The sequence below is a fragment of the Cyanistes caeruleus genome, chromosome 7 (genome assembly GCF_971803275.1).
Source record: "Cyanistes caeruleus chromosome 7, bCyaCae1.hap1.1, whole genome shotgun sequence".
NCBI lineage: Eukaryota > Metazoa > Chordata > Aves > Passeriformes > Paridae > Cyanistes > Cyanistes caeruleus.
This window is the reverse complement of record NC_141707.1, coordinates 15,937,201-15,961,008: the sequence shown is the minus strand read 5'-3', so window position 1 is coordinate 15,961,008 and position 23,808 is coordinate 15,937,201. Positions and strand designations below refer to the sequence as shown.

General features: G+C 37.2%; 1 protein-coding gene across 12 annotated transcripts; it reads right to left on the bottom strand.

The window, feature by feature from the left end:
- Positions 1-781: 781 nt before the first annotated feature.
- On the bottom strand, positions 782-18,381 carry CMKLR2 (chemerin chemokine-like receptor 2). Of its 12 annotated transcripts, none has more exons than XM_086897463.1 (5): positions 17,795-17,880; positions 17,625-17,680; positions 16,780-16,839; positions 12,908-13,054; positions 782-2,389 (listed from the first exon to the last, which is right to left on the bottom strand). In XM_086897463.1, the coding sequence occupies exon 5, from the start codon at positions 2,371-2,373 to the stop codon at positions 1,327-1,329; it is 1,047 nt and encodes a 348-aa protein (XP_086753589.1). In that variant the 5' UTR covers positions 2,374-2,389; positions 12,908-13,054; positions 16,780-16,839; positions 17,625-17,680; positions 17,795-17,880; the 3' UTR covers positions 782-1,326. The 12 variants fall into 12 exon arrangements, with proteins under 12 accessions (XP_086753589.1, XP_086753585.1, XP_086753586.1 ...); XM_086897459.1 differs by lacking the exons at positions 17,625-17,680; positions 17,795-17,880 and adding exons at positions 15,039-15,126; positions 17,124-17,611; XM_086897460.1 differs by having other exon boundaries at positions 17,124-18,381.
- Between the last annotated feature and the right edge of the window lie 5,427 nt (positions 18,382-23,808).

Below are 23,808 nucleotides of genomic sequence, written 5' to 3'. Positions count from 1 at the left end.
TCAATTATAGCATAAATGCTACTAATGTGTTGTCAGGCCATATAAACTAAGTAAATTATATGAAAGGCAGTTTTATTCTCTATGCCTAGGCCAATAACTAGGAAAAAACAGTTCAAATTTACCCAAAGCTCTATGCTTTTACTTTCAGTGGAGTTTTGTCCCACATTCAACTTTTTAATTAAGTGGTATTGCATCAGAAATTGGTTCACTCCACATAGCATATATATATATATATATATATATATATATATATATTTACATTGGTGCATGTGTGATTCTGCAGCAATCAACAAGTTGGAACGGAACACAGCAGAACTGGGACTACTTCATCTTTCTTATGGGAGTGGACTCCATTTCCTGGATGAACTGTCTTGCCTCTTATTTGGAAAAGAAGTCCAAATTTGGCTAGAGACTTGTAACAGAAAACTGATGAATTCACTCCACCCATTTTTTTAGCTTGACATTAGGGCAAACAAAATGTTATATTATTTCTTTACCTTTGCTTGAAAGAGAAATAAAGAGCAATCAATAGTTGAAAACCTCTGTAGTACTAAAATTTTAAACATAGAAAAATAAGTGTGGCACAGAAGCTGTAAGAAATATTTTCACTAATTCTTTGCACATTGTGAATGAGCCTAATATCTATATGAAACATCTGCTCAGTATTTTGCACCCAGCTGGTGTTAAAAATACACTGTTACCAGAAAACACAGGGTCTCTTGTCTTAGTTTTGAGTGTAAGATAAAGAACATTGGGAGAAGACAGTGTTTTTTTCCATATATTTCTTTTTTTGTCAATAGAAGGCAGCAATTCAGTGTTCTCCATCTTGAGATTCTTCTCCAGCTGCAGAGTAGAGCCACTGATAGCTTCATTTAGGTGGGTGGCCAGGGGATTCCTGCTTGGGGCAGTAGCAGGCAATCAGGAGACTCATGACTCAGTGATGTATGGCCACAGCCTCTTTGATGAGAATGCCTCAATTAAGAAAGGTATCAGCAATGGCAAGGAGGATTATTTTTATTATGTGTTCTTTTGATATCAGCGAGGTATGGAACCACAGCAAACCAACAGGATTGCAATGATAATCCTCATCAAAAGCCCAGTTATATGCTGATAACCTTCAGTTCAGGCTGGATGTGCACTGCAAGGGCACACATCCAAATCACATGTCCCTCAAAAACCCTTCAATTCAAGCAGCAAGTGCAATTAAGCCAGCTGTTTACAGAAACCTGTATATGTAAAGATGCACATCTGACTGGCAGATGCGAAGTCAAGAACACCTCCAAGTCTCCTATCAGCTCTTTTGGAGAGAGCTGGTGACACGAGCAGTCACTGGGCAGTTTCACAGTAGTGCACAGGCGCGTTGTCTGAGCTCCACAGCTGCTCGCTGACCGTTCCCGAGCGGCTCATCTCCCACAGGGCCAGCTTCAGCACCTCAGACACTGTGCTCTTGACCTGGGCTTGGAACTTTTTGCTAATCAGAACGTAGAGGATTGGGTTGAGGCAACTGTTGATGAAACCAAGGCCAGTGGAGAGGGGAATGCCATCCTGTAGTAAGTCATGCAACTTTTCATCATGGTGAGCAGACAGCTCCACAATGCTGAATATGTGATACGGTGTCCAGCAGACAAAAAAAGCTACAACTACAGCAGTGATGGTCCAGAAAAGCCTGCTAGAAGTCAATACAGTTCTCCTCTTCACTTTGACAATCAGCAGTGAGTAGCAAATAACCATGGTCACTAAAGGAAAGAGGTAACCAAATGCAAGCCTCACCCAAATGAGAATGTGATGTGTTAGCAAAATAAGTTCCCTGTCATGCACATGGAAGTTGTTATAGCAAATGGTGACATTGTTGAGAACTGTAGCTGTGTCTCTAAAGTATAAGGCAGGGCCACCAATAATTGCAGCTGACATCCAAATGACCCCACTCAGAACGAGGGTGTTCTTCACAGTCCTGTATTTGTAGGAAAAGACCGGGTGGACAAGGCGGACGTAGCGGTCAAGGCTGATGAATGTCAGGAAGAAAACACTGGCAAACATATTAAGTAGTGCAATGAATGAGTTCATTTTGCAGAGCCACTTCCCAAAAGGCCAGTGGAAGCCCATTGCCACGTATGTAATATAGAGGGGGAGGAAGAGAACAAAAATGAAATCTGCAATGGCCAGATTCAGGAACCAGAGTGTGGAAACAGATTTTTCCCACTTAAAGCCCATAAACCAGATGACAATGGCATTACCTGGCACTCCCAGCAGAAATGCCACACTGTAAAAGAAAAGGGAAATAATATGGGCAATGCTGAGGGAGGACTGGGGTGACTCATCTTCCTCAGGCAGATCATAGAAATAAGAGTAGTTCTCAAAATCTTCAAATGTCATGTTGCAGAGTGGCTTTCTGGGGAAGAAAAGAAATGAAATGGTCAAAGAAGAAATGTTTTACTGCACTGTAAATAGTAAACTGCAATTCTTTCAAGTTCTTGGTCATAAACCAAAAGCACTGCCTTAGCTTGGCAAACCTGTCACCTTTTATCTGTCAGTTCCTAGCACAAAACTCCTGAAGAAATTTGGTCACAGGCATTTCAAGAAATGTTCAAATCAAAACAGAACTTGAAATCTTCAAGAACTGTTTTCCTTACATTAATTTCTTAACAGAGCACTGAGGACAGTACCACTGAAATTTCTAGGAGACTAGATACAAAGTTTTACTGAGGTATGATTGTGCTACTCTTTTCTGGTCAGGTTTCATATTTTACTGCTCTCTTCCTATGTGAAGCAAGTTTTATGGATTATATCTATCTAAAATCAGAGGAGCATTAGACACGTAGGTAGGAAAAAAAATTCACTTAAATGCCAGGAAGCCAACTTTTATAAAATTTCACCCACTGCCCCTGCCTCAAGTTATAGTTAACAAAAAGCAATTTCTCCAGCAACTAAAAGTTAATGGGTTTATTCATCTCTTTCATGTATGTCTTTGTGTCAAGAAATTATGATTTTTCAGACCCATTTAACATACTGGATTTCCTTAACACAGAAAAGAACGTAGAGAAGTAAATACATAAAACATATTGCAGGGATAATACACTCTGTGGAATTCTTCAACTAATGAGCTGAGAAACAGGTAATACATGAAAGAAAATAAAGCTTCCCATGAACAAAAAACACACTGGAAGAGCTATAAATGAAAATATTCGTGTGCCCTTTTTTTTTTTCAAGACAATTACAGAATTTTCTCAGTTTTCTTCTCTTGCAAAAGCTTCTGGAACTTGCAATTACAACAAGATTTTTCACATAGAAATTCTTTCTGTGGGTGGAAGGTGAGGGGGAGGAGAAAGTGGAATATAAACCAAAACTGAGGGGGAGAAAAAGAAATTAATGGGAAAACAGACAGGAAACAGAATCTGAACAACAGAAAGAAAAACAGAAGTTATTTCACAGTATTATTTCCCAGTGTTTAGTTTGCAATATAAATAAAGCTGCAGCACATCACAGGTGGCCACAATCAGACAAAAGTCTCTGCAATGATGAAAACAATTATTCTGCTGAACTCTGTCATCATTTAAAGCTGAATTGTTTGGCTGGACTTAGCTGCACTGAAGACCTGTGCCTGAGAGCAGTCAATTAGCTATACTATGATTTATCTTACCGCTAAATTTCTGAGTGCTATCTCCATTCCGAAACCGAAATTCAGCCCGCACTTTTGGAACTCAGCCCTGCATTCCTGTAATTCCATCAATTATAACGTGCTAAGGACAACAGGAGAGGGGTCTCAGGAGCACACCGCCTGCAGAACCACATCTGCAAACTTGCTACTTACCTTTCCTCCAAAAAGTAGTTCGCTCACTTTGAAAGGATCACTCACACCACCGAAGCTACGCATGTGCACATGCATTAGCAGGATTAGACTTCTCATTTGTAGGTGGATAGACAGAGAAGGAAAAAAAATGGTTGTGTAATTTTATATGTCTTGATTAAAAAAATATGTAGTAAGAGTCAGCACAGCCTGTTCTGTCAAGAGGCTATGATAGCATTTGTGATTTACATCAGGCTGAAAGAATGTTATTTGGTTTGCTGTCCTGATAAATGATACTTATTGGGCTGCATTTATGTAATTACATGCCCCTTGGGGGTGGATTCTGCATCAAATACCACTACCACCCATCTGAGTAATTTTTTCAAACAGCTTAACAGCTGCTGAGAGAAGAGTATAAACATGGAGCAGTACCACTAACATCTGGAACATTATATTTGGGCAGTTTCAGACGACAGGTTAAAAACCAGATTTTTAAGTGGGTTTACCTATACAAAAAACTGTACCTTCAAATCAAATTTATGCAACTAAACAAAAAAACCTCCAACTATAATGACAATGATAAACATTTGCCTACTGCCCAACAATGTCAATTTTATATTTAGCATTTTAAAGATGATGTATCACAGGAAAAAAAAAATACATACCCAAATAAATGCCAAATATTTCCCGAGCCTTCTGTAGTTTAAAACTCCAATGGAAGACCACACCTTTAGAATGCAATTATTTTTCCAGGCTTATATTTTTCCTCATCTCTAACTCTAGTCTTCAATGCAGGGACTCTTTAGTAGTGGGAGTAAAAAAGCAGAGGGAACATTTTTTACCACTGCTCCCAGTGCACAGATGCTGAAATTAGACTCCATGGCTAGGGCTCAGCAAAGACTGCCAATTACATTTGCAAAACCCAGACTTCTGACACTGACATATATGAAGCACTTCTATAGCAGGACTTGTGGTGTTAAGCCCTGTCCTGCAGTAGGTGATTTTCGGTGGAGTTCTACTGGTTTACATCAGTGAGGACACAGATTTTTTCCATTAACTGTAATTAAGCATGGCTGTTTCTCTGTGGTCTTGAAACACATTATCCCTTAATATATAACTCTGAATTTAATAAATTTCCAGAGTCAAAACTGTCTTGCAGTTCAAGTCTAGGTCTTGTGAAGAAATGCAATTGTATACCTTATCCTGTCACTAATTAGCTGTTTGAACTTTGACAAATGGCTTACTTTCCAAGCTGGAAAAATTCTCATGAACATGTCTGCAAGCTGAGGCTCAGTAGAGAAAACAATACTTTCAGACAGCAGTTTCTGCTTGGCTTTAAGGCAACTGCTCAAAAGGGTGAGGGAGGTTTGGTGCTGTCCACTGGCTCAGTGTCTGCTGGTCTGGGGATCCTGTGCATGGAAAGCATTTTTCAATAAACAGGAAAGTGTGGTTAGAGGCCTGCCAATAAGCCTTGGGATCAGCTACAGGTTACAGAACAGTGTTCTACTGCATATGGATTAATATAACCAAGTTACAATTTCATCCTGTTCTTTTTTTTAAATTTTATTTTAAATAGTAAGCACCCTGTGTAAAGTGTACACTCAGCAGTTGTTTGACGAGTCTGTTCCTGTTTGGTGAGCCACAAGCAGCTCTGAAAACTGAGCCTCCTTGATTCAGTTGCTTAATTATGAAAATAGTTGACCAGGAGGTTTCATTTCCTGTCCTCTTCTGTAAAACAGAAGTAAATTTCTAAATTACTTTATAGGAATATATTAGGATGTCTCTTGACAATTTTAGATCTTGGGGCAAAAAGCAGCTTTATCAGGAAATACAGATCATCAGGAAATATGTCAAAAATACAAAGCTACAGAACTGCTGGGAAGAGACTTCACCACGTGTTGCATGAACAGATTTTCTCGGAATTTCTGCAGGGAATTACAGACTTGGATCTCTGTTGACATACTCACAGCTTTCTACTAAAAGTACCTAAAGTTCGTGTCCTCTGCCACTATTATAGCTAAGCCACAATGACAACTTGGACAAATGATTGGATCTGTCTAAAATAGAACAACTCTTGTCACACCAAGAATGGCCTTACATTTATGACATGGGACCAGTTCTTTGGAATCTATTCATGGCTATGCCACATGCATCCTGTTTGAGCAGGGGAAGTCGTTTGACCTCTCCACACCTCAGCCCTGAGGTCAGTGCAAGGGCTGTGGAATTAAATTACATTGGGCTTTCAGTCTAAAATAGAAGAGAACAAACAAAAAAGTTGCAATTTCCATCCACGTCACTTGAAGCAAAGCCCTTCTGGGGGTTTGAAGTTCCCTGGCCACCACACAAGTTAGGACCTAACTGAATTACAGTGGCAGTCTTTACCACAAATTCAGGCTCAGCCCACACAACCTCCCTCTCTCACATTTGGTCCTCGTTACTTTTGAATTTTAAAGAAAGGTCGAAGGGAAGAATTTATTCATTGTCTATGTTAGTTAAAATTTACCACAAATATTGGAGTGGTAGTCCCCAAATCTTTTTTTCTCAGTGTGATAAACAGTGTTTAGTGCCTCTGGCCAGCTAAATTGGTTCCAGAGGTCACAGTAATGGGTCCTGACTTACTAGAAAATTATGGTTTGGAGGGCTGACTGTCTCAACAGTTCAGTTCCTAGAGGGAAGATACTACACAAACTCTCCTATCAATGTCTTTTTGAGCAACAGTGAGCACATCACATTCCATGTATACTATCTGTGGCTAAAGGAAAGCTTATTTGATTGCATCACTTCAACTTTGGTCATTGCAAGGGTCAAAAGTTGGAGAACAACTGGTTTCACAGAAGGTCACCTAAAGCCTGCTTGCCATACTGTGTGTCAACAGGTTTATCCAGGTATTGAGTTCAGCTGAAGGCCCTCATAACTTTTTCTTGGAACTTTGGAGGTGACAAATTTTGAATTTATCTAGCTTCAAAAACATAAACATGAAATTCACCTGGTTGTTTATCTGTAAAGTTCAAAACTCAGGAGGCTGAGCAAATTCATTAGAGGTACACAGAGGTATTTCTGGCAAGCATTTCATAAAGACATAGGATAGATTCAAAAACACACAAGGAATGCTGATGAAATTACAGACTGTCATAGACTCTTACTTCTCCCTCAAAAGGACAAAGCCACTTGTCTCTATGCAGAAACATTCCTACAGCAGGAGTTGCCTGATAGACTCATACTACAAAATTAAATCATAGCTATGCTACAGATTAAGCCTAAAGTTGGCCCTGCAGACAAAGCTACTAGGTATGGAGCATTTTAAGCTGGTCTACACAAAGGCAGAATCAAGGCTTGTGTCAATGTTTTCTTTTTCACAGACACATACACAAACAACTGTCTTTTGGCTATCATTTTAATGGTTATTAGATATATGATAACTATTTCATATGTCATCCTGAATTCAGTAACTAGAACGGGTCACAACAGATACGACATGTGACTGGAAATGTTTTTTGAGCCACAATATAGATGTATTTGTTCTAGCAGATCATAAAGGAATGCAAATAACAATCATTCTCCATTATGTCTCTCAGTGAAGCAGTGTTAGAAATGTATTTGCAGTGTACTAGCTAGACATGTCCTAGAACTTAGGCCAAAACTAACTTTCTTCGAGCAAGGCCAAACACGACCCTGTTAGTCATAACACACCACCTCATCTGCGGTATTGAAGTCCTTTGACCAGATGATAGCCTGATAACACTTGAAACAGAGTGTTACAGGATTAACAAACTTGTATAGCACAGACTCAGTTAATATTGGTAAATCTACAATTTCAGACCAGCAGTTTTTCCCACAGAGAAATGTTAAAAAAACGGGAAATCCAACTTTATATCTAAAGAAGGCTGCTGTAGTAGGAAAAGTGTCACAGTGGTTCTTGTCTGAATATAGAATACCTTCCAGACAACGATTGCAATTGAGCAGTGTACCATTTCCACAATCAGGGACCTGATAAGTGTCTGCAACCAGCAACTGTCTATCACTGAAACTGATTTATTTTCATGCTGATCCCAAGCACCAAATCTTCCATTCCCAAAGATGACAAAAAAACACAGACATCCCCAGGATATGCACTGGAGAACGGGAGGGCACTTGATAACTCTATAGTTAGCACTTGTTTCTGCCTTATTCCCTTCTATTAATACAGCTGAAAGTAAGAATATAATTTTAAATATTTTTTTGGAATGTAAGTTGATGTAGCCACTAAAAATCACGTAACCACAAAAATCACACATCAGTCAGGAAAATGACTGGTCATACCTGTGAAACTTAAAAGTAGCACCATTCTTAGAGAAAAAAATTCTAATATTCTTACCAAAAAAATATAGAAATTCAGCTAAATGGTGACACTTGAGATTTAAAAATTCCCTAACGTATTGTGTGTGGCAGCACTGCCAAAGTATTTACATAACCATTCACAATGCTTCAGTACTCATAACCCGTACTGAAATGGGGTTCAGGTGAGAAGTATCATCAGTCTGGATTTCTGGAGAATGCTGAGAATGACCTACAGGAAGTCTCTGATCAAACCAAGTACTAAATCCAGAGTCCCTGCCTAGTGGTTCAACCACAGCCCTATCCTCCCTTCTTAAACTTAGCACTGTCCCTTCTCTCATGGTGAAGTGAAGAAACCACAGCTTCACCTCTGGGAGACCTTTCCCTTCCTGAAGGGAGCCTCCCCTTCTGTGCTGTCAGGCTCGTGGTGGTGGAGGAAGACAGCACTTACCTGGGCAGCCCTTGCTGCTCCTGGCCTGTTTTCTCTGCACAGAAGAGAAAAGCAAGCTGGATTTCCAGCATTTGCTTGCCATCCCCACTGTTCTGTCCTAGCAGTGCCAGGATACACCTCAGAGCCCAGCAGGTCCACTGTGTATCCTACTGGATACAGCATGAGGTAACACACTAATCAAGTATTGTTCCGTGGAAGCTTCACGTGTTTTCTATTCCTCCTCAAATGCCAGCAGTACTTTCTCTGGCTATAAGCCACCATAATAACTACATAGCTAGAGCAGCAGAGATATCTGATTTAAAAAAAAAACTAAGTGCCTCAGCTTCACAGTGACTGGACTGATGGGATAATGAATGCTTGTGTTTCTAATTAATTATGGCTTTTTTAAGGTTTTCGTGCAAAAATTACTTGGAATTTTTACTTTGCATCTGTTTCATATATCTGTGATGAAAGAATATTTTGACTAATGTTCATGTGATTGTTACATGATCATGCAGCTCTGAGCATGTTTTTTAAATGGTTGTACAATTTCAACAAACACATGCTTTGACCACAACTCCTTCCTAACAAAAAATAGTGAAGTGAGAGCAGAGAATATAGAGTAAATGCAGAGATTCTTTTCTGCAGTTGACTTGGCAGACTAATTAAGGTGAATTAAACATATATTCAACGACAGCCATTCAAAAGGGATTGCAGGGTAACAACAGTCATTACAGAAAAAAATCCAAAGTAACCCTCCAGCAAGATACAAAATATCTATCAAATAGCAGATAAAATATAGGGTACAACCTGCTATATTTACAGCCCTTTTAACAAGAAGAGTTAAGAAATAACCCCAGAGGAAACTAGCACCACAACTCATTCCTCAAATATGCCTTCTTATATCCTATTCAATTTCACAGATTAGTTTCCTAGTCATTAATTACAGTATGCTTGGTTGTGTACTGCCCTCTAAATTGATCTCTGTTTTCCTAGGTTTATTCTACCCCTCATTTATATAACTCAGCAGTTTCTTCTAGCATAAATGTAACATTGCTATGCTTATATTACCCTTGACATATACTCTTGCATATATATATCAGAACATCCAATTCCAAAATACTGCTAGTATATATCTTATCAGCTGGAATGTTTTGGATAACATACTTTATTATGTTCTCACAGTTAATAAACTAGGATCACTGTGTACAGTAGATTAGGGTGTCTACTCCTGTATCTGTGTTACTCTAATTTTCCTACTCATACAAAGCCAACTATTCTTACTTTAATATCAAGTCTATAATAAGTACTGGCTTTATTCCTGCAAAACTGAAAAACTTATATTGTTAAACACAGTTTCAGGAGGCCTGGATTTTTACCTGTTTCCCTAACTTGGTACTGGGAACACTCCCCAGCACTGATAGGAATAGATGGCACCTATGATTAAGGTGTTAAATCAGGAGCTTGGAAATACTGGTTTTACAGGCTTCCCATATTACCTTTACAAATCACTTCTCACTTGACTCTGCCAAATATGGTACAACACCCTCATTTAACATTACTCAGGTTTCTTAAATGGGCAATGGTTCTTAACATTTCCAAAATATCTCATTAAAATGATGTGGGGCTGCAGCTCATTAAAAGGGCATCACTAGAAAGAGGAGATGAGAGTGTAGAAAGTAGAATTACATTGACTGTACAGGACTTACTGCACATCACTTTCTCTCTCTCCTCTAGAAGGCCTCAGAAGGGAATAAAACTTGTGTGCCAGGCTGATACTTGCTGAAAGAAGCAAGTATTTTATGTTGGGAAAGTACCCAAAGGCCTTAGTCCTTGAGATCAAAGCCTCACTAGATCTAGGCACTGTAAGCATGTAATGAAAGACAATTCCTGCTTTGTTTACAATTAAACAGAATAAACACATACAAGAAGAATAGGGAAAGGATGAGACATATCTTGCCCAAAGCCAAATAGTTAATTTGAGGGTAAAGTTGGAAGCAGAATAACTTGCTGAAAGAATAAAGAGGCAAATATCTTCACTGGGTAGACAGAAAAGATGCTGGTTCTTCATACTTGTGCCTTTTGATTCTTTAAATACATCCTTCAAGAAGTATAAAAAAGGGACAAGAGAGCCTGGGTAGGGGAAGTGAAGTAGGAGAATGCTACAAAGTTTTTGCCAGCTAATATCTCTGCAAGAACTGGAGACCTCTATAGTGCCAGCCTTCACAGATAATCCTTGCAAGCTAACCTAACTTGCAGCAAAGAGTTTGGGTAACTTCCCTCTGAGCTCAGTAATGAAAAATTATTGCATCTGCAGCAGGTCTATTCAGCTCATCTGAAGAATGGCAACAAAACGGTGGGCCAGGTATAACAGAGCTGCAACAAGCCAGCAGAAATTCCTTTTGGAAAAAATCAGCCATGGGCTAATACACGAATCTAAGAGGCCACGAGAAACTGCTCCTTGCATTCAGCTCTCTTGTGCAAAGCCAGCCACAACAGAGCCCGGCACTGTTGTGAAACTGTAGCTTCAGACTGAATGAACATAAATTAAAGCATTATCAGAAATAATGAGTGCAAATTAGCCAGACAACCAGCCACCACAGTAAGAGAGACAGCTGAACTGCTGGCACATTCCATAAAACAAAATAAATAAATAAGCAAATAATAAGACCATTCAATAGATTACAATCCCCTGGAAACCTAGCTGCTGCTTAGCACTTGGAATAGCAGCATTATTAATACAAAATTAATATCGAATAACAGATCACAAACTTCAAATGTCTGTTAAAAAACAGGAGAAGAAAATTCTTTAAGGCAACTGGCTTTAATAGGGAATAGATAAAAATTTTCCTCTTGATTTAATCTATCAGAAATAAAAATCAAAACATTTCAGAAGTTGCTTATTTAGCTGTCAGCAGAAAAAGAAATTCTTAAAATTAGAAGAAAGAATGTATAATGTACGGGACATAGAATTTGCATTACTTTGATCAACACTTTTCCTCTGCCCTCACCCATGCAGTAAAAATCTGTAGTCAGATCCTGACTAGAAATCCTTAGACAGAGCTTTCCTGACTTATGATCCTTTTCCACAAAGGTGATTGGAGAATCCAAATGATAAATTCATTCTCCAGAGTCAGATAACTTCCACTGTGCCACAATCAAAGATATTCTCAGTTCAGCAGAAGTGGACTCTGGTGTCACTCAGGGCACATAAAAAATCCCTAGGATTGGTGCAAAGTTGATAGGACCTCCATCCTGTCTGACTGGCATAAGTTGCTGATAATGCTTTAAATTCAGTCAGAAGTTGCAGTGACATTAAACCAAAGTAAATCAGGTTATCAAAATATTTTCATTTCCCAGTTCTGAGGCAGAACAATAACATTACCATAGTGAAAGTGCAGTATCCTATCGTAAGTAAGATAATCCTGAAATCAGTTTCTACAAATCTGCTCAAACTCCTTTACCTTGACGTACCCTTAGTCACTCTTCTCCTTAGCAATGAGTTAGTAAGCATTTTATATTATTCAGTGATACAATTTTATTCAGCTAGAAAACGAATGTACTCTAATTTGCAGACAATGTTCAATGTATACAAGCTTTCTAAGTCCACAAAAGCAGGTCTGTGATATTGTTTGGCTTGCAAGATCACACCTAGAAAGGCAACAGGTGACAATGACACTGTTATCACTAAGTGTGTGTAGGAGGTGGAACCTATTCCTGTCTCATTGTGTGGTAATATACAAGGCTTCAAATCTTGTTGTCACTTCCAATACACTTCATGAAAGCTACATCCATATCCTTATTCCACAATGGTTAGGGAAAACACACACACGTTCCAGCTGAGATCACAGAAACCTTACTTAATTCTGCAAAACTATAATTCTTCACAAGTATTTTGTTAATCTGCTATTTCAGTTGAAATTATTTCTGGTTTCTGTTCTAGAATCTGTTCAGATCAGAACTGATGTTTTTTAAATTAATTATACTGGAAATTGCTATAGCTGTAGTAGACACACTATCCCTGAGCAAATAAAAAAATTAAAACCAACACACTAGGGGACACAGACAAGAGAGAGAGATTTAAGTCAAGGTCACTTACCATTTGCTAACAGGATAAAACTCCTTGAAGTGTGTGTTAATATATTCAAAAGTAATTAAAAATTAAATTCACACACATTTTCATACCTTTTCTTGGTGCTGGGGTGGTTCAAAGTAATCTTTGAAGTAAATGAGTATCTCATTCTTTCTTTCAAGAAACTGTTTTAGCCAGTATATGCTAGACCACCTTACATTTGCCAGCAAGTGCTGTTGCAGATGTAGAGACTCACTATTTAGAAGGGAAGGGAGAGAAAGTTCTTAAATATAAGAGTTTGACCCACCTTGCTTAGTTCTTTCAAACAAAAGGCACTGTAAATCAGGGATGTGAGGTCTGTAGCAGGAGGAAGAGCGAAATGATCTGCAGAGCTGAGAGTAACTTCAGTGTGATTCCAGCTGCTTCAGTTGGCTACTGCCTTCCTTCTAATAAACTGCAGAATGATATAACGCCGTGTTTGTTTTCAGCTGAGGAAGTTGTTTCCAACTTCCCTTGGTTTTCTAGACCCATTTTTGAAATATTGCCACGCTGTATAATCCCAGTATTTCACCAAAAATAAATGTTAGACATTTGAATGAATCATTTTGGTCAGTGTCCAAGCAAGCAACAGATGTGGTGGCTGATGAATGGAACGAGACCTTACAGTTGTGGGCTGCTTTTTGTTCTGCGGAGAAGAGATTGAACAGTATTTCTTTGTAAGCACTCTGGTTTATAGAAAATAATGTTGAATGAGCTTAAAGATGTTTAAAAAGTCGCACTGAAAGCATCATTTTGTAACTGTACAGTGTGATACATTCATTTGGTATTTAGGATTAGTAGATTAATCTCCTTTTGTGTGTAAGAGAGAAGTAAGCTCCTCAAAACACTAATTAGTGACTCTCTGTCAGATAGTGGTCAGGAATTTGAACTGGATTTTAGGTAACTGGGCCTGACTCCCAGTTCTGTAAAGAGCCTGATGAGGTTTTGTGGCCAGGCCTCATGATCTCCTTGTCGTTCAATTTCTCAGTCAGTAAAATGGAAATATTATCCCACTAGTATCCACCTACCACAGCTTACCTGACTGATGGTACCTCACTAATCATACAATTTTAAATCAGCATCTGTCAGTCTACCCTGCCAGTGGAAAAAATAATTTAACATTTTAACAGTGGTACTCTGCTATCACTAATGCAAAACCTATAGCATGTTCAACACTGATCGAATCTAATCTAGGCCAAATTTTCCAGATATCAAATCCACTGATTCCAGTGAAAAATTAGAAAGAAAAATCTCCAACAAACCAACCAAGCATCAAAGAAAAGCAACCAAACCTCAAAGAAGAGTGAAGTACTTAATGAGATCATCTAAACTGGGATTTCAGCATCTGGTTAGCAAGACAATCAGTTCTTAAGCAACTCTTTTAGGTTCACAGGTTCTCTTAACAGGAACCTAAAACTCCTTCTAGCAAAAACTAGACTTTTTCTTTCCTTCATGACAGTTCTTCTTGCTCTGCCAATATAACTTTAAACACTGAAAGTGATACACATATACTAAAGTTTCACATGTACATTGTACATGAGTGGGAAAGCCTCTAATTCGATGAAAGGAGCATGGGGATTATGCACAGAGCCCCTGGAACATAAGGAAAGGACAGGGGAGCAGTGAATTTATGGGGACAAAGAGAGGGGGTTGCCTGAGGAAAGGACCTCATTTATTTATTTCTTGTATTTTAAAGATATCCTGTTTTCTCTAGGTAACTGATTGGTGAATCTTCACTAATAAAAGCTCTTTCAACAGTAATTATCTTCTTTTGTAAATACTGGGATAGGGTAAATACAGGCACCATTTAACAGCAGATCTGCTGAGGGTTTTTTCACCTGTAATGGCATTTAAGTCTGTGTCTCTAGGTATTTCACCAAGTCTAGTTATTTTAAGGCAGTTAATTCAAAGGTTTGCTCAGTATTACTTCAGCAGGACAAAAGAGGAAATTAAGAGGTAGATAACTCCCAGACATGAGGATAGAACCCCCAGCAAATGGTCACAATTTGCCAAATGCTCTTCACCTTCTTGGTGAAGGGAGCATTCTGGAGAGTGCAAAAGACTCTTGCAGCATGGGGTAGTGAGGAATTGTCCTTAAGTGGCTGTTCACTTCACCACAAAATAGAACAGGTTTGTGTTGCTACTCTAACATATATTGGTGTTGATACCTCAGCTCTTACATCCTTCAGAACCAAGGGAGGATTAGACCCCATGCAGCAATTTTCCTCACCCTTCCTTACCACTGCACCAAATATGAAATACCGAATGCTAAAGGCATATTCATAATACAAAATGACAGAAGTAATTTTGCAGAGGGAAGATCTCATAGGAAATGAGATTTTTTTTCAAGAATAGCAGATTACTGCATTTAAAATATTTTTTCTACCTCTCTGTCCTACCTACAGTTGCTCCTTTTCCATTGAAAATGACTTCTGCTTTGATGAGTAATTACCCAGCTTGCACAGTATAACTAGCATAGTAACATACCTGGGAGAAAAATGAAAAAAGAAAACAGATTTTTACAGACAAAATTGCATTCAGTCTGAAAGGGTTTAGTTCTGCTTGTTTTCTATTTAAATCTGAATACAGCATTTTAGTCATATATAGTTTCGATTAACCACAGTGGAAATCTTAAACCCTTGAAGAATGTAAGCTTAGGCTCTAAATCTTTCATTGTTTTAGTTCTTTCTAAGCTCAGACAAAGTGAAACTGGAATGCTGAGTCACAAATTACATGGCTTTTTTAATTAACACTTTTGTGCAACTCATTAACCACTGACATCATCTGAGTGTGATCTTTCCAGATAATTTTGTGAAAGCTATATGCTTGGAAGAAAATCAATGAACTATATATATATAAAAAAAAAAAAAAAAAAAAAAAAAAAAAAAGCTTGTTTACTTTCATGTCTTCTTTGTCATTCTGAAAGTTACATTGTATTTTGTTCTTTCTCATTCTGAAAGTTACATTGTATTTTGCCCTGTTATTTGTGTTTTTTCAACTGGGTAGGTTATCAAAGCCCTGGAATTTCTACCCTTCATTAAGTATGGCAATGTGCCAGGGAGCTCTGAAGAAGGGCATGCATTCATGAGCATACGGAGCACGTGGAGATTGCAAAGCAGGCAAATACTACTTTATACCTGATGGAAAAAGAACAAAGGAGAGGATTTGTGTACAGATAATAGACATTGGGTCGTCCAGCAGCGAATAAACTGGATCTATTGAAAAGCAAGTTAATTTTAAAAGCACTTCTGATTCTTTGGGGGCTTTTTAACCCTATAAAACAAAACAAAAGCACAAGATGTGTGGAAAAAAATACACACTGGAAAAGCTTTCTGAAATTCTTTACTGATATTAACCAAAGCACAAATTACAAAGCAATAAAAAAGAAAACCAACAATAATTTTTAATTTATCTAGATTGCCAAAAATTGTCTGATAGTTCTGATAATTATACCCACTGCTGGGACCACTGGATCTTAGCAAGTTGCCTGTTAGTATGTGCAGATAATCTCAGCACTAATCAACATCCCATCAATGTTCCTTAATTCAGTTAAATTGTACAAACCACGAATTTGCAAATTAAGTCAAACAGAAGATATTTCGATTTCTCAGGGTTAATTTCAGCTGAACAACACAAGAAAGCAACTACTTACTGTTGTTTACAGTTCGGCCTCTTTTTTTTAGAAAAGTAATTCTTCACTGTTCCTTTGTCCTCAGTGTTTGAATACCTCATCGACTAAAACCCACTCTGGAAAGACTGCGTTTAACTACCTGACAATCAGGAAAAAGGTCATTTCCTCCCTTCCTGTGAAACTAATGGCTATTCATTCCTATCCTTTAGGTGAAGCTGTAATGTTTACTTGCGGCTTAAATACCCACTATATAACAGAGTCAGCAACTGTGACAAAATTCTCCAGCGACACATTTGAACAAACCACCCCATGAAGGAAGGTTTGGCTCCTTTAGGCAGGTCCACACCTCTTTCTATGCTGATATCAGCGATCTGGAAGATCCTCATGTATAACACATAGAAGAATTTCAGTAATTCTGCAGAAGTCAAAATATTTCCTCATTACTTTAGTCAGGTCAAGACACACAATCATTTATTGCTATGTATATATATATGAATGTATGTACATACCAGTTCAAGCTGCAGCACTTCATGTAACTCCTGCAAACACAGCCAGCAGGGTGTTACAATCTATGAAATAATATTAGAGAATAATTTATTATAGTATATATTCATGTGATGTATTACTATATGTTATTATATAATGTATGTAAAGTATCATTATAGAATGTATTTTTATGTGATACCTGGGAGAAGGTACCATTAGATATACCCTTTTTCCTACATAGATTTTGCTTTTCTATGTGCATTTTTTCTCATTTTCCACAAGCAAGTAGGAATTATTTTCTACATAACTTTCAGACCATAGGTATTCAAATTCTATATTCATATGACAGTAATATAAGAGATTTTACCTGCCACTCAGATAACATTTGAAATCCATGGAATTTTCAGAGTGTGTCTTGACAACCAAACTTCTGATGTATGTCATTGAGTGCTAAAGATTATATTAACTGAATAGCTAACCAGCCAATTCAACAACAGTATTTTTCCATTTTAGCCAAAGTGCTGTCTCCTCCCACAGAAAGGAATGTCAGTGTTTGGAAAAATGATTTAAGAGAGATCTACAGAGATTGGAGACACAAAAATAAGGCTATGCAAACTATAGTTGTTTCACTACATATTTCACAAAATATTTTCATATCTTCAGTACTGGTATACGGATTAACCGACTTGTTCTTTTTCACCTCACATAAATTACATGCAACTCCAGAGCTGCCTCTGTAGACAGGTCTGAGGAGTGAAGCCAGAACTTATTGCAGCTTGGATGGAGTCATATGTCTCAAAACCTGCCCAAAGCCTAGCCAGGCTAGGTTCAAAGAAACCTAAAGCATAGGGATGAATTTTAACCACACCTCTTCAGGATTTAAGTTGCCTCCACCCACTCAGGATGCAAGTCACAGTGTAGTTGCTTAAAACAAACAGAGATTTTATTTTCCTTTTAAAGTGCAAAGACTCAGTTTCCACCTTTTACATCATGTGTCTTTGTATTAAACCCCCAAATCCATAGCTCAAATAGGATTACATTGTGATGCTACAACGGGCAAAACTCCTGACCCAAGAGGTGCTTCTGTTTCACGTTCTGCAGTCAGCTATTAGCAATTCACAGTCGAGTTGCTGAAGGCTATTATGATGAATAACAAGGCATAAAGCAAGCAGACTTGCATGAAGGAAACAATCGCAGTTCCTGCCCCTCACTATTCAACAACTAGATAATCTTAATTAGGCTATTGCTCTTGGCTACCATGATCACTGAGATGCAGCTGGTCTTAAACACAAAATGGAGACAGAGAAACTGAAAAGGATTCTATTTTCCTGCAAAAGGCACAGAGCAAAACGGAATGTTCATACAAAATCTGAGAAGTTCCCTGAAAACATATGCTAACAGTCATGGTGCCTCTACAGGACTCACATGTGATCAAACAAGGCTGCGGCTTTGCATCATTAATGCTCAAAATCTTAACTGAGAGAAACACCTGTGCACATGTGGTATTGTAGAGCCTGCTGGTTACTCTTTACAATACTTGATCAGCCACTGACATTCCTTATGAATTATGAACATGCTAAGGTTTTAAATTGGATAGTAGTTCCTTGCAATGAGGAATGTTTCCTGAGCACCAAGTGCAAAGCTGACACAAATCAAATCTAAATCAAGCTCAATCACCTATAGATGTTATGAGATGCTCCTGGCTTGGTGGTTTCAACACATATTCATTTGTACTTTTAAAGTTGCTTTTTATAGTCAGATACATTTGCCAGACTGTTTTTCTGTTTAGTGGATGTAAATGTATTTTGAGAAACACATAACCCTGACTCCACAAGGATTTAAGTTATTTATCTATAGAAATTAATGTGAGACAGGGCGAACCAATGCAAGTTTCTGTCTACTGCTCTGCGTTTGTCCTCTCTGATAACAATTTTGCTTCTAAATCCTACCTAGCTCTCAGCCTCTAATGAGTTGGGAGCTGATGAATCCCTATAAACCTGCTATTGTGATAGAGGCAAAGCAAATTATTAGATGCTTGGAAAAACACTTTACTAGTTAAGGACTCAGTGTATAAGTCAACCTTAACTCTTTCATTGCCTTCAATAAAAGCAAAACCACCATGTCTAATAAATCAGCAGTGGGCTCAAGGGATGAGGCATAGGACACCAGCCTAAGTAAAGAGACAGCTAAACCCCCAATATTTCTTTGTCCATTCTAGTTCTAATTCTTAAGCTCTATCAAGACACCTAAAGATTAATTTTAAATCCTCCTTACTTTGCAATCTATTTTTTAAGAAGACTATATGACCCAAATTCAGCACTTAGCATGAACCTCAATATGGAATCTACATTAATATAGAGATTTGACTTAGAATTTTATATAAAGGATATTTAAGTTGCTACATGTATTTTCAAGAAAAATAGTCTCCCTTCTTGTAAAAGAGAAAGGAAGCTTGTGGAGAAGGGAACACACACTTCTCCATTTCAGGCTGAGAGACTAGGCAAAGGAAAATGACATTAATTGTATGTACCTTGGGTGCAAACCAGAAATTGAACTCCAATTACTTCAGTATTAGAAACACAGACAATCTAAAAACATAGAATTGATCAGAAAAAGAGAGAGGCTAAACTCTGATCCAAAGTAATAGTATGTGAAACGCTGAAGAAACACAAATCAAATTAAAGGCTTTTTGTTTAAAAGTTCTTTTTCTCCCTTTTAATTTTTTTTTCTGTGAAAACCGCTGTGTTTTCAAACTATAAGAGAAAGAGACTTTTTTCAAAGGTGAATGTTTTTTCTTACCAGCGCATTCCTAGCCTAAGATTAAGTTTCGTCCTTGGGAAATAAACCCAGACCTACTCTTGCTTAAATTTCTGCTTGCTTCCTGAATAGGATAAAGAAATCTTTCTTTAAATTATTCCCATGGTAAAGCAGAGAATCCACTTTTTCTCAGATGTAAGAAAATATTTTATGTGGTTTATTGCAGGAACATTTAAAAAATTTTACATGATTTAGAACAGCCAGAGCAGAGAAAAATAACACTTACTTAACTACCTTGGGAATACATTTTGACCCCACCTTAAACTGACTGCAGAACATCCAGTGACTCAACATAATAGAATATGTATTTGGAACTCTTCAACTCCTATAAATTACACTACAGAAAGGAAGCTGCAGAAGCATTTTACATTCCTGATTATCTTAAATTAATATCTATTATCTAGTCAAAATCAAAAAAGTTCCATTAAAATGGATGTATATAAACATTTAATTCAGAATATTACAAGGGGTAAAAGCTGGTTCGAAACTTCTGGGAGCTTGAAAATTCTTGATAAGCAGAATTAATAACCTTCCAAGCAGATTTGAGAAAATTATCTCTTTGTATCAGAAAGACATTATTGCCTGCTGGAGTAATGGGAATTAATATTTACTTAGGTAAAAATGCTATGAGTTCCTCCTATGACAAAATGTGAGTTAGGCTATAAGGGAGTATTAGTCATCTACTGTACTTATTTAAAATATTTCAAGACACATTGACATCTGATTAAAAGCCACATTCATTTGTTACCTTATCTTAATAAAAAGGATGGTTTAAAACAGGCTAAATAAAACTTGATGCTATGTAGACAAGATAAATTCAGTTCTGAGTATAAGTGCATTTCAGTCACATTATCCACCTGTGGTTAATACAAGAACCTACTGCTGTTTCTGCTCCCTTCATAGCTGAAGGCTCCCAGGCTGCAGTCCCCTTCAGCATGGAGGAAATGGAGTCATCTCACACTTTTCCACTCCATCTTCCAGCACATACATGTCAGAAATTATCATATATTTCCAAGTAATTTGGTAATCAACAATTATATGTGAAAATCTTACAATTCTGAAGGGTCAATCTGACTATATCAATCAGACAATTTTAAAATTGATATTATATTTGAAGGTAAATGGAAAAACAGAATAGAGAAATTCTAAGGAACTGCTGTTTTTGAGGCTATAAAAAAAACCTCCACGCACAACATGTAGCTCAAAGAATATCCTTCAATTCATGAGTAGTCACCTTCAGGCAACCCCAAGCCTAGTTACTGACCTAGTCCTTTCCTTTATGTCACTTCCCTAAAAAACCAGGCAGAGTTATTTTGGAGAGATTAACTGACTAAACAATCATTTAACTGAAAGCAGAAATTACTGTAACAGTAAACTATTCAGCATTTTATGATGAAAATATGTTCTCTGAAACGTATGCCCTTTAGCATACAAACTTCTCAACTGCTAATTTATTTTCTTTACATTTTCTTTTAGATCAGAACACCCTAAAACAAGTTAATTTAAGCTAATGGAGAGATTCAAAACAATTGCAGGAAAGCTAGGGTATGGATTTGAAATCTAACATAAGATGATTAGAAGCCCATCATACAGAAACTTTCTGAAAACCCTGGATTTGGATACATTTCATAGCCATACTGTTTAAAGTAATCCATTCAAAGCTGTCTCCTCAGCTGTTCCTTCTGAACAACCTGCCAGCAAATGAACAGCAACAGCAATCCTAACAGCAGTAATAAAACCCTCTGGGTTCAGTGCATCCCAGAATTTTTCTCAGTACTATAATTATAAAAATATCTTTATTCTGTACGTGTATACAGAAATAAAATATGGAGAACAATTTTAGTCAAAAAAATGTGTAGAACCTAAAAACTGAAAACATAAGCCTGCGAAAGCAGCAGCATGGCCTCCAGATAACAATAAAATATAGACTAGGGGAGAATTTTTTTCTAATAAAATATTTGGAAAAGGGTCAAATTGTGTAGTATTTCAAATTAGCTTTTAAAAATTTAAGACCTGATTACAAGTAAAATAATACTTTTAGGAGACAATGCCCAGCCCATTCATTTCAAAAGTGATTTTTTAATGCTGTCTTTTTAAGCTTCTAAATGATATTTCAAACTTTTTTCTTGGTCACTACCCAATCATGTTTCAATTATAACACAACTGCCAAGCTTTTTTGATTGATTAAAAAATTAAGCAATTAAGAAAATTTAAGTTTCAAACTTTTAATCTTAAGAAGGTTGCTCTGGCAAGAAAATGAGAAGCAAAACCATCAACCTTAATAGTATCTTTTAAGTTTTGAGGTTAAGCTAACATCCTGCATATTGAGGATATTTTTATTATTAGCTCAGGTAATAGCTCTTATGCTAAAATTAAAAAAACTTTGAATACAAAACAAAAAGCAAAGTCCAGTTTTAGATAATGAGAAAGCAAGCAGAATGTCCATAATAAATTTGCCTCTTTTAAAGAAAGAGAAAAAATTGTTTAATTTCATTTCAACGCCATATCAAAGTAAATAAAAGACCTTTTTTTTCCAACACATTTTTTATTCAAAAAATGAGAAAAATGCTTGTTATGGAGAGGAATCAATGTGAAATAGTAATGTGTGAACTCCAGCAAACTGTTTGAGTAAAGCAGAACAAAGAAAACAAGCAGCTCTGTTTTGTAAACAAATTATCCTTGCCTTTTACACTCGTGAGGAATTATTTTTTTTTTACTTTGAAAAATCTTATTAAATATCTCAAAATTCATACTAAAGTGGAAAATTGGAATACCATAGAGGATCAGATAATTGTTCCACAGGTCTCATACCTAATTTCAGTTAGTGGCTAACATCAGATTTTTCAGAGGAAGGCAACAATTACTTCCTAGGAATTAAAGGTTTTAATACAGTGCCAGGCACTGTGGAACAGCCACTCAACTGTTAAGTTGGAAAGATACTTCTTCCCCAAGATTACTCAGAATATGAAGTTCTCTAAAATCTACACATGTGCCTTGTTATAATCCACTATATACACTGACTCGTTATAATCCAGGCTAAAACTGGCAACCCATCTTCAGGAACATTTGGCAAAAGTAATCCCTGCATGGCTCAAGCCCCAGACCTTCAACTGCTGTCAGTCAGTCAACACTTAGCTCAGATCCTTTGAAGAACTTTACCAAAACAACGATTTAAGGATAAATTACGCTTATAACATCAGAATGTATAAAGTACATATGTAACAAAGTAAAAATCTAGCCAAGATTTTCCTGCTAGTTCTACCAAACTTGATTTTCTTTCATTACATTCTCTCTTTTCCAGTCTGAACCCAGCTGCTGGGAGAAATTTGAGACTTTAGGAAAGAGTCTGTCTGTTAATTTGTCTTAATGATTTCATAGGTATGACTCTGATTTATATTTGGATAACAGATGTGGAAACCACAACAAATCAAAGTAAAAGTAGGAAGGAGTGAAAGGTATGGGGCAGTTTTAAAAATCTCAATACATAAGTAAAGATATCATCAAAGAGAAGAAAAATCTGATGCTTAGATCAGGAGAAAGTATAATTTTTTAAGGGGCAGGGAAGATTGTCAGCCCTACTCAATGTTCATGCATGTATGTCAGGAGTAGTTTCCTAGTAGGGAAGAGGACTCTGAAGGAAAGAAATCTCTCCCAATACCTTACATGAATTTGAATCAAGGTGCAACCTCAAGCTCATAAATACAGAAAGAGTTGAAAGCTAAAAAATACTTGCAAACACAAGCCTAAGTTCTGCTATCTTTGAGTGACAGTCTAAGAGATAGAATGTTACATTCTATTTCACAAAAATATTCAGGAATATTCTGAGGACAAGTTGTATGGCATTATAAAACAGACTGCCTAGATTTCTCACTGCTAAAAAGGGCTTCAGTTTCACATGAGCCATTCTGGAAAAGAAACTTCAGTGCCTCAACGCTGTAATCAAGCTTCCTTTATTTCAACAAGCTACGGAGTTAGCCGAGCCACAGTAACTCGCTAATCCTGCCATAAACCAGAAGTAAACTATTTTAGCCCAAGATAACATGTCTATATATGTGTTTGCCACGTGTTTAAACAATGAAGATCTGCTGACGTGCAATAATTTGGGCACAATGCCTGAGCCCTCCATGCGTGCAAATGCTCTCATCTAAAACTTCCAGTTTTCTGAAGTTGTGTATCATACTAGGCAACAAAATATCATCAGGCGACTTTTGTTTTGTAATAAGTATTTATTTTTC

Bases quoted from the DNA above. Each gene is read 5' to 3' on its own strand.
- CMKLR2 (XM_023930887.2), bottom strand. From the start codon at position 8,620: ATGCTGGAAATCCAGCTTGCTTTTCTCTTCTGTGCAGAGAAAACAGGC. The intron at 2,390-8,549 runs GTAAGTGCTGTC...TTTCTTCCCCAG, and splicing joins GAGCAGCAAGGGCTGCCCAG to AAAGCCACTCTGCAACATGA.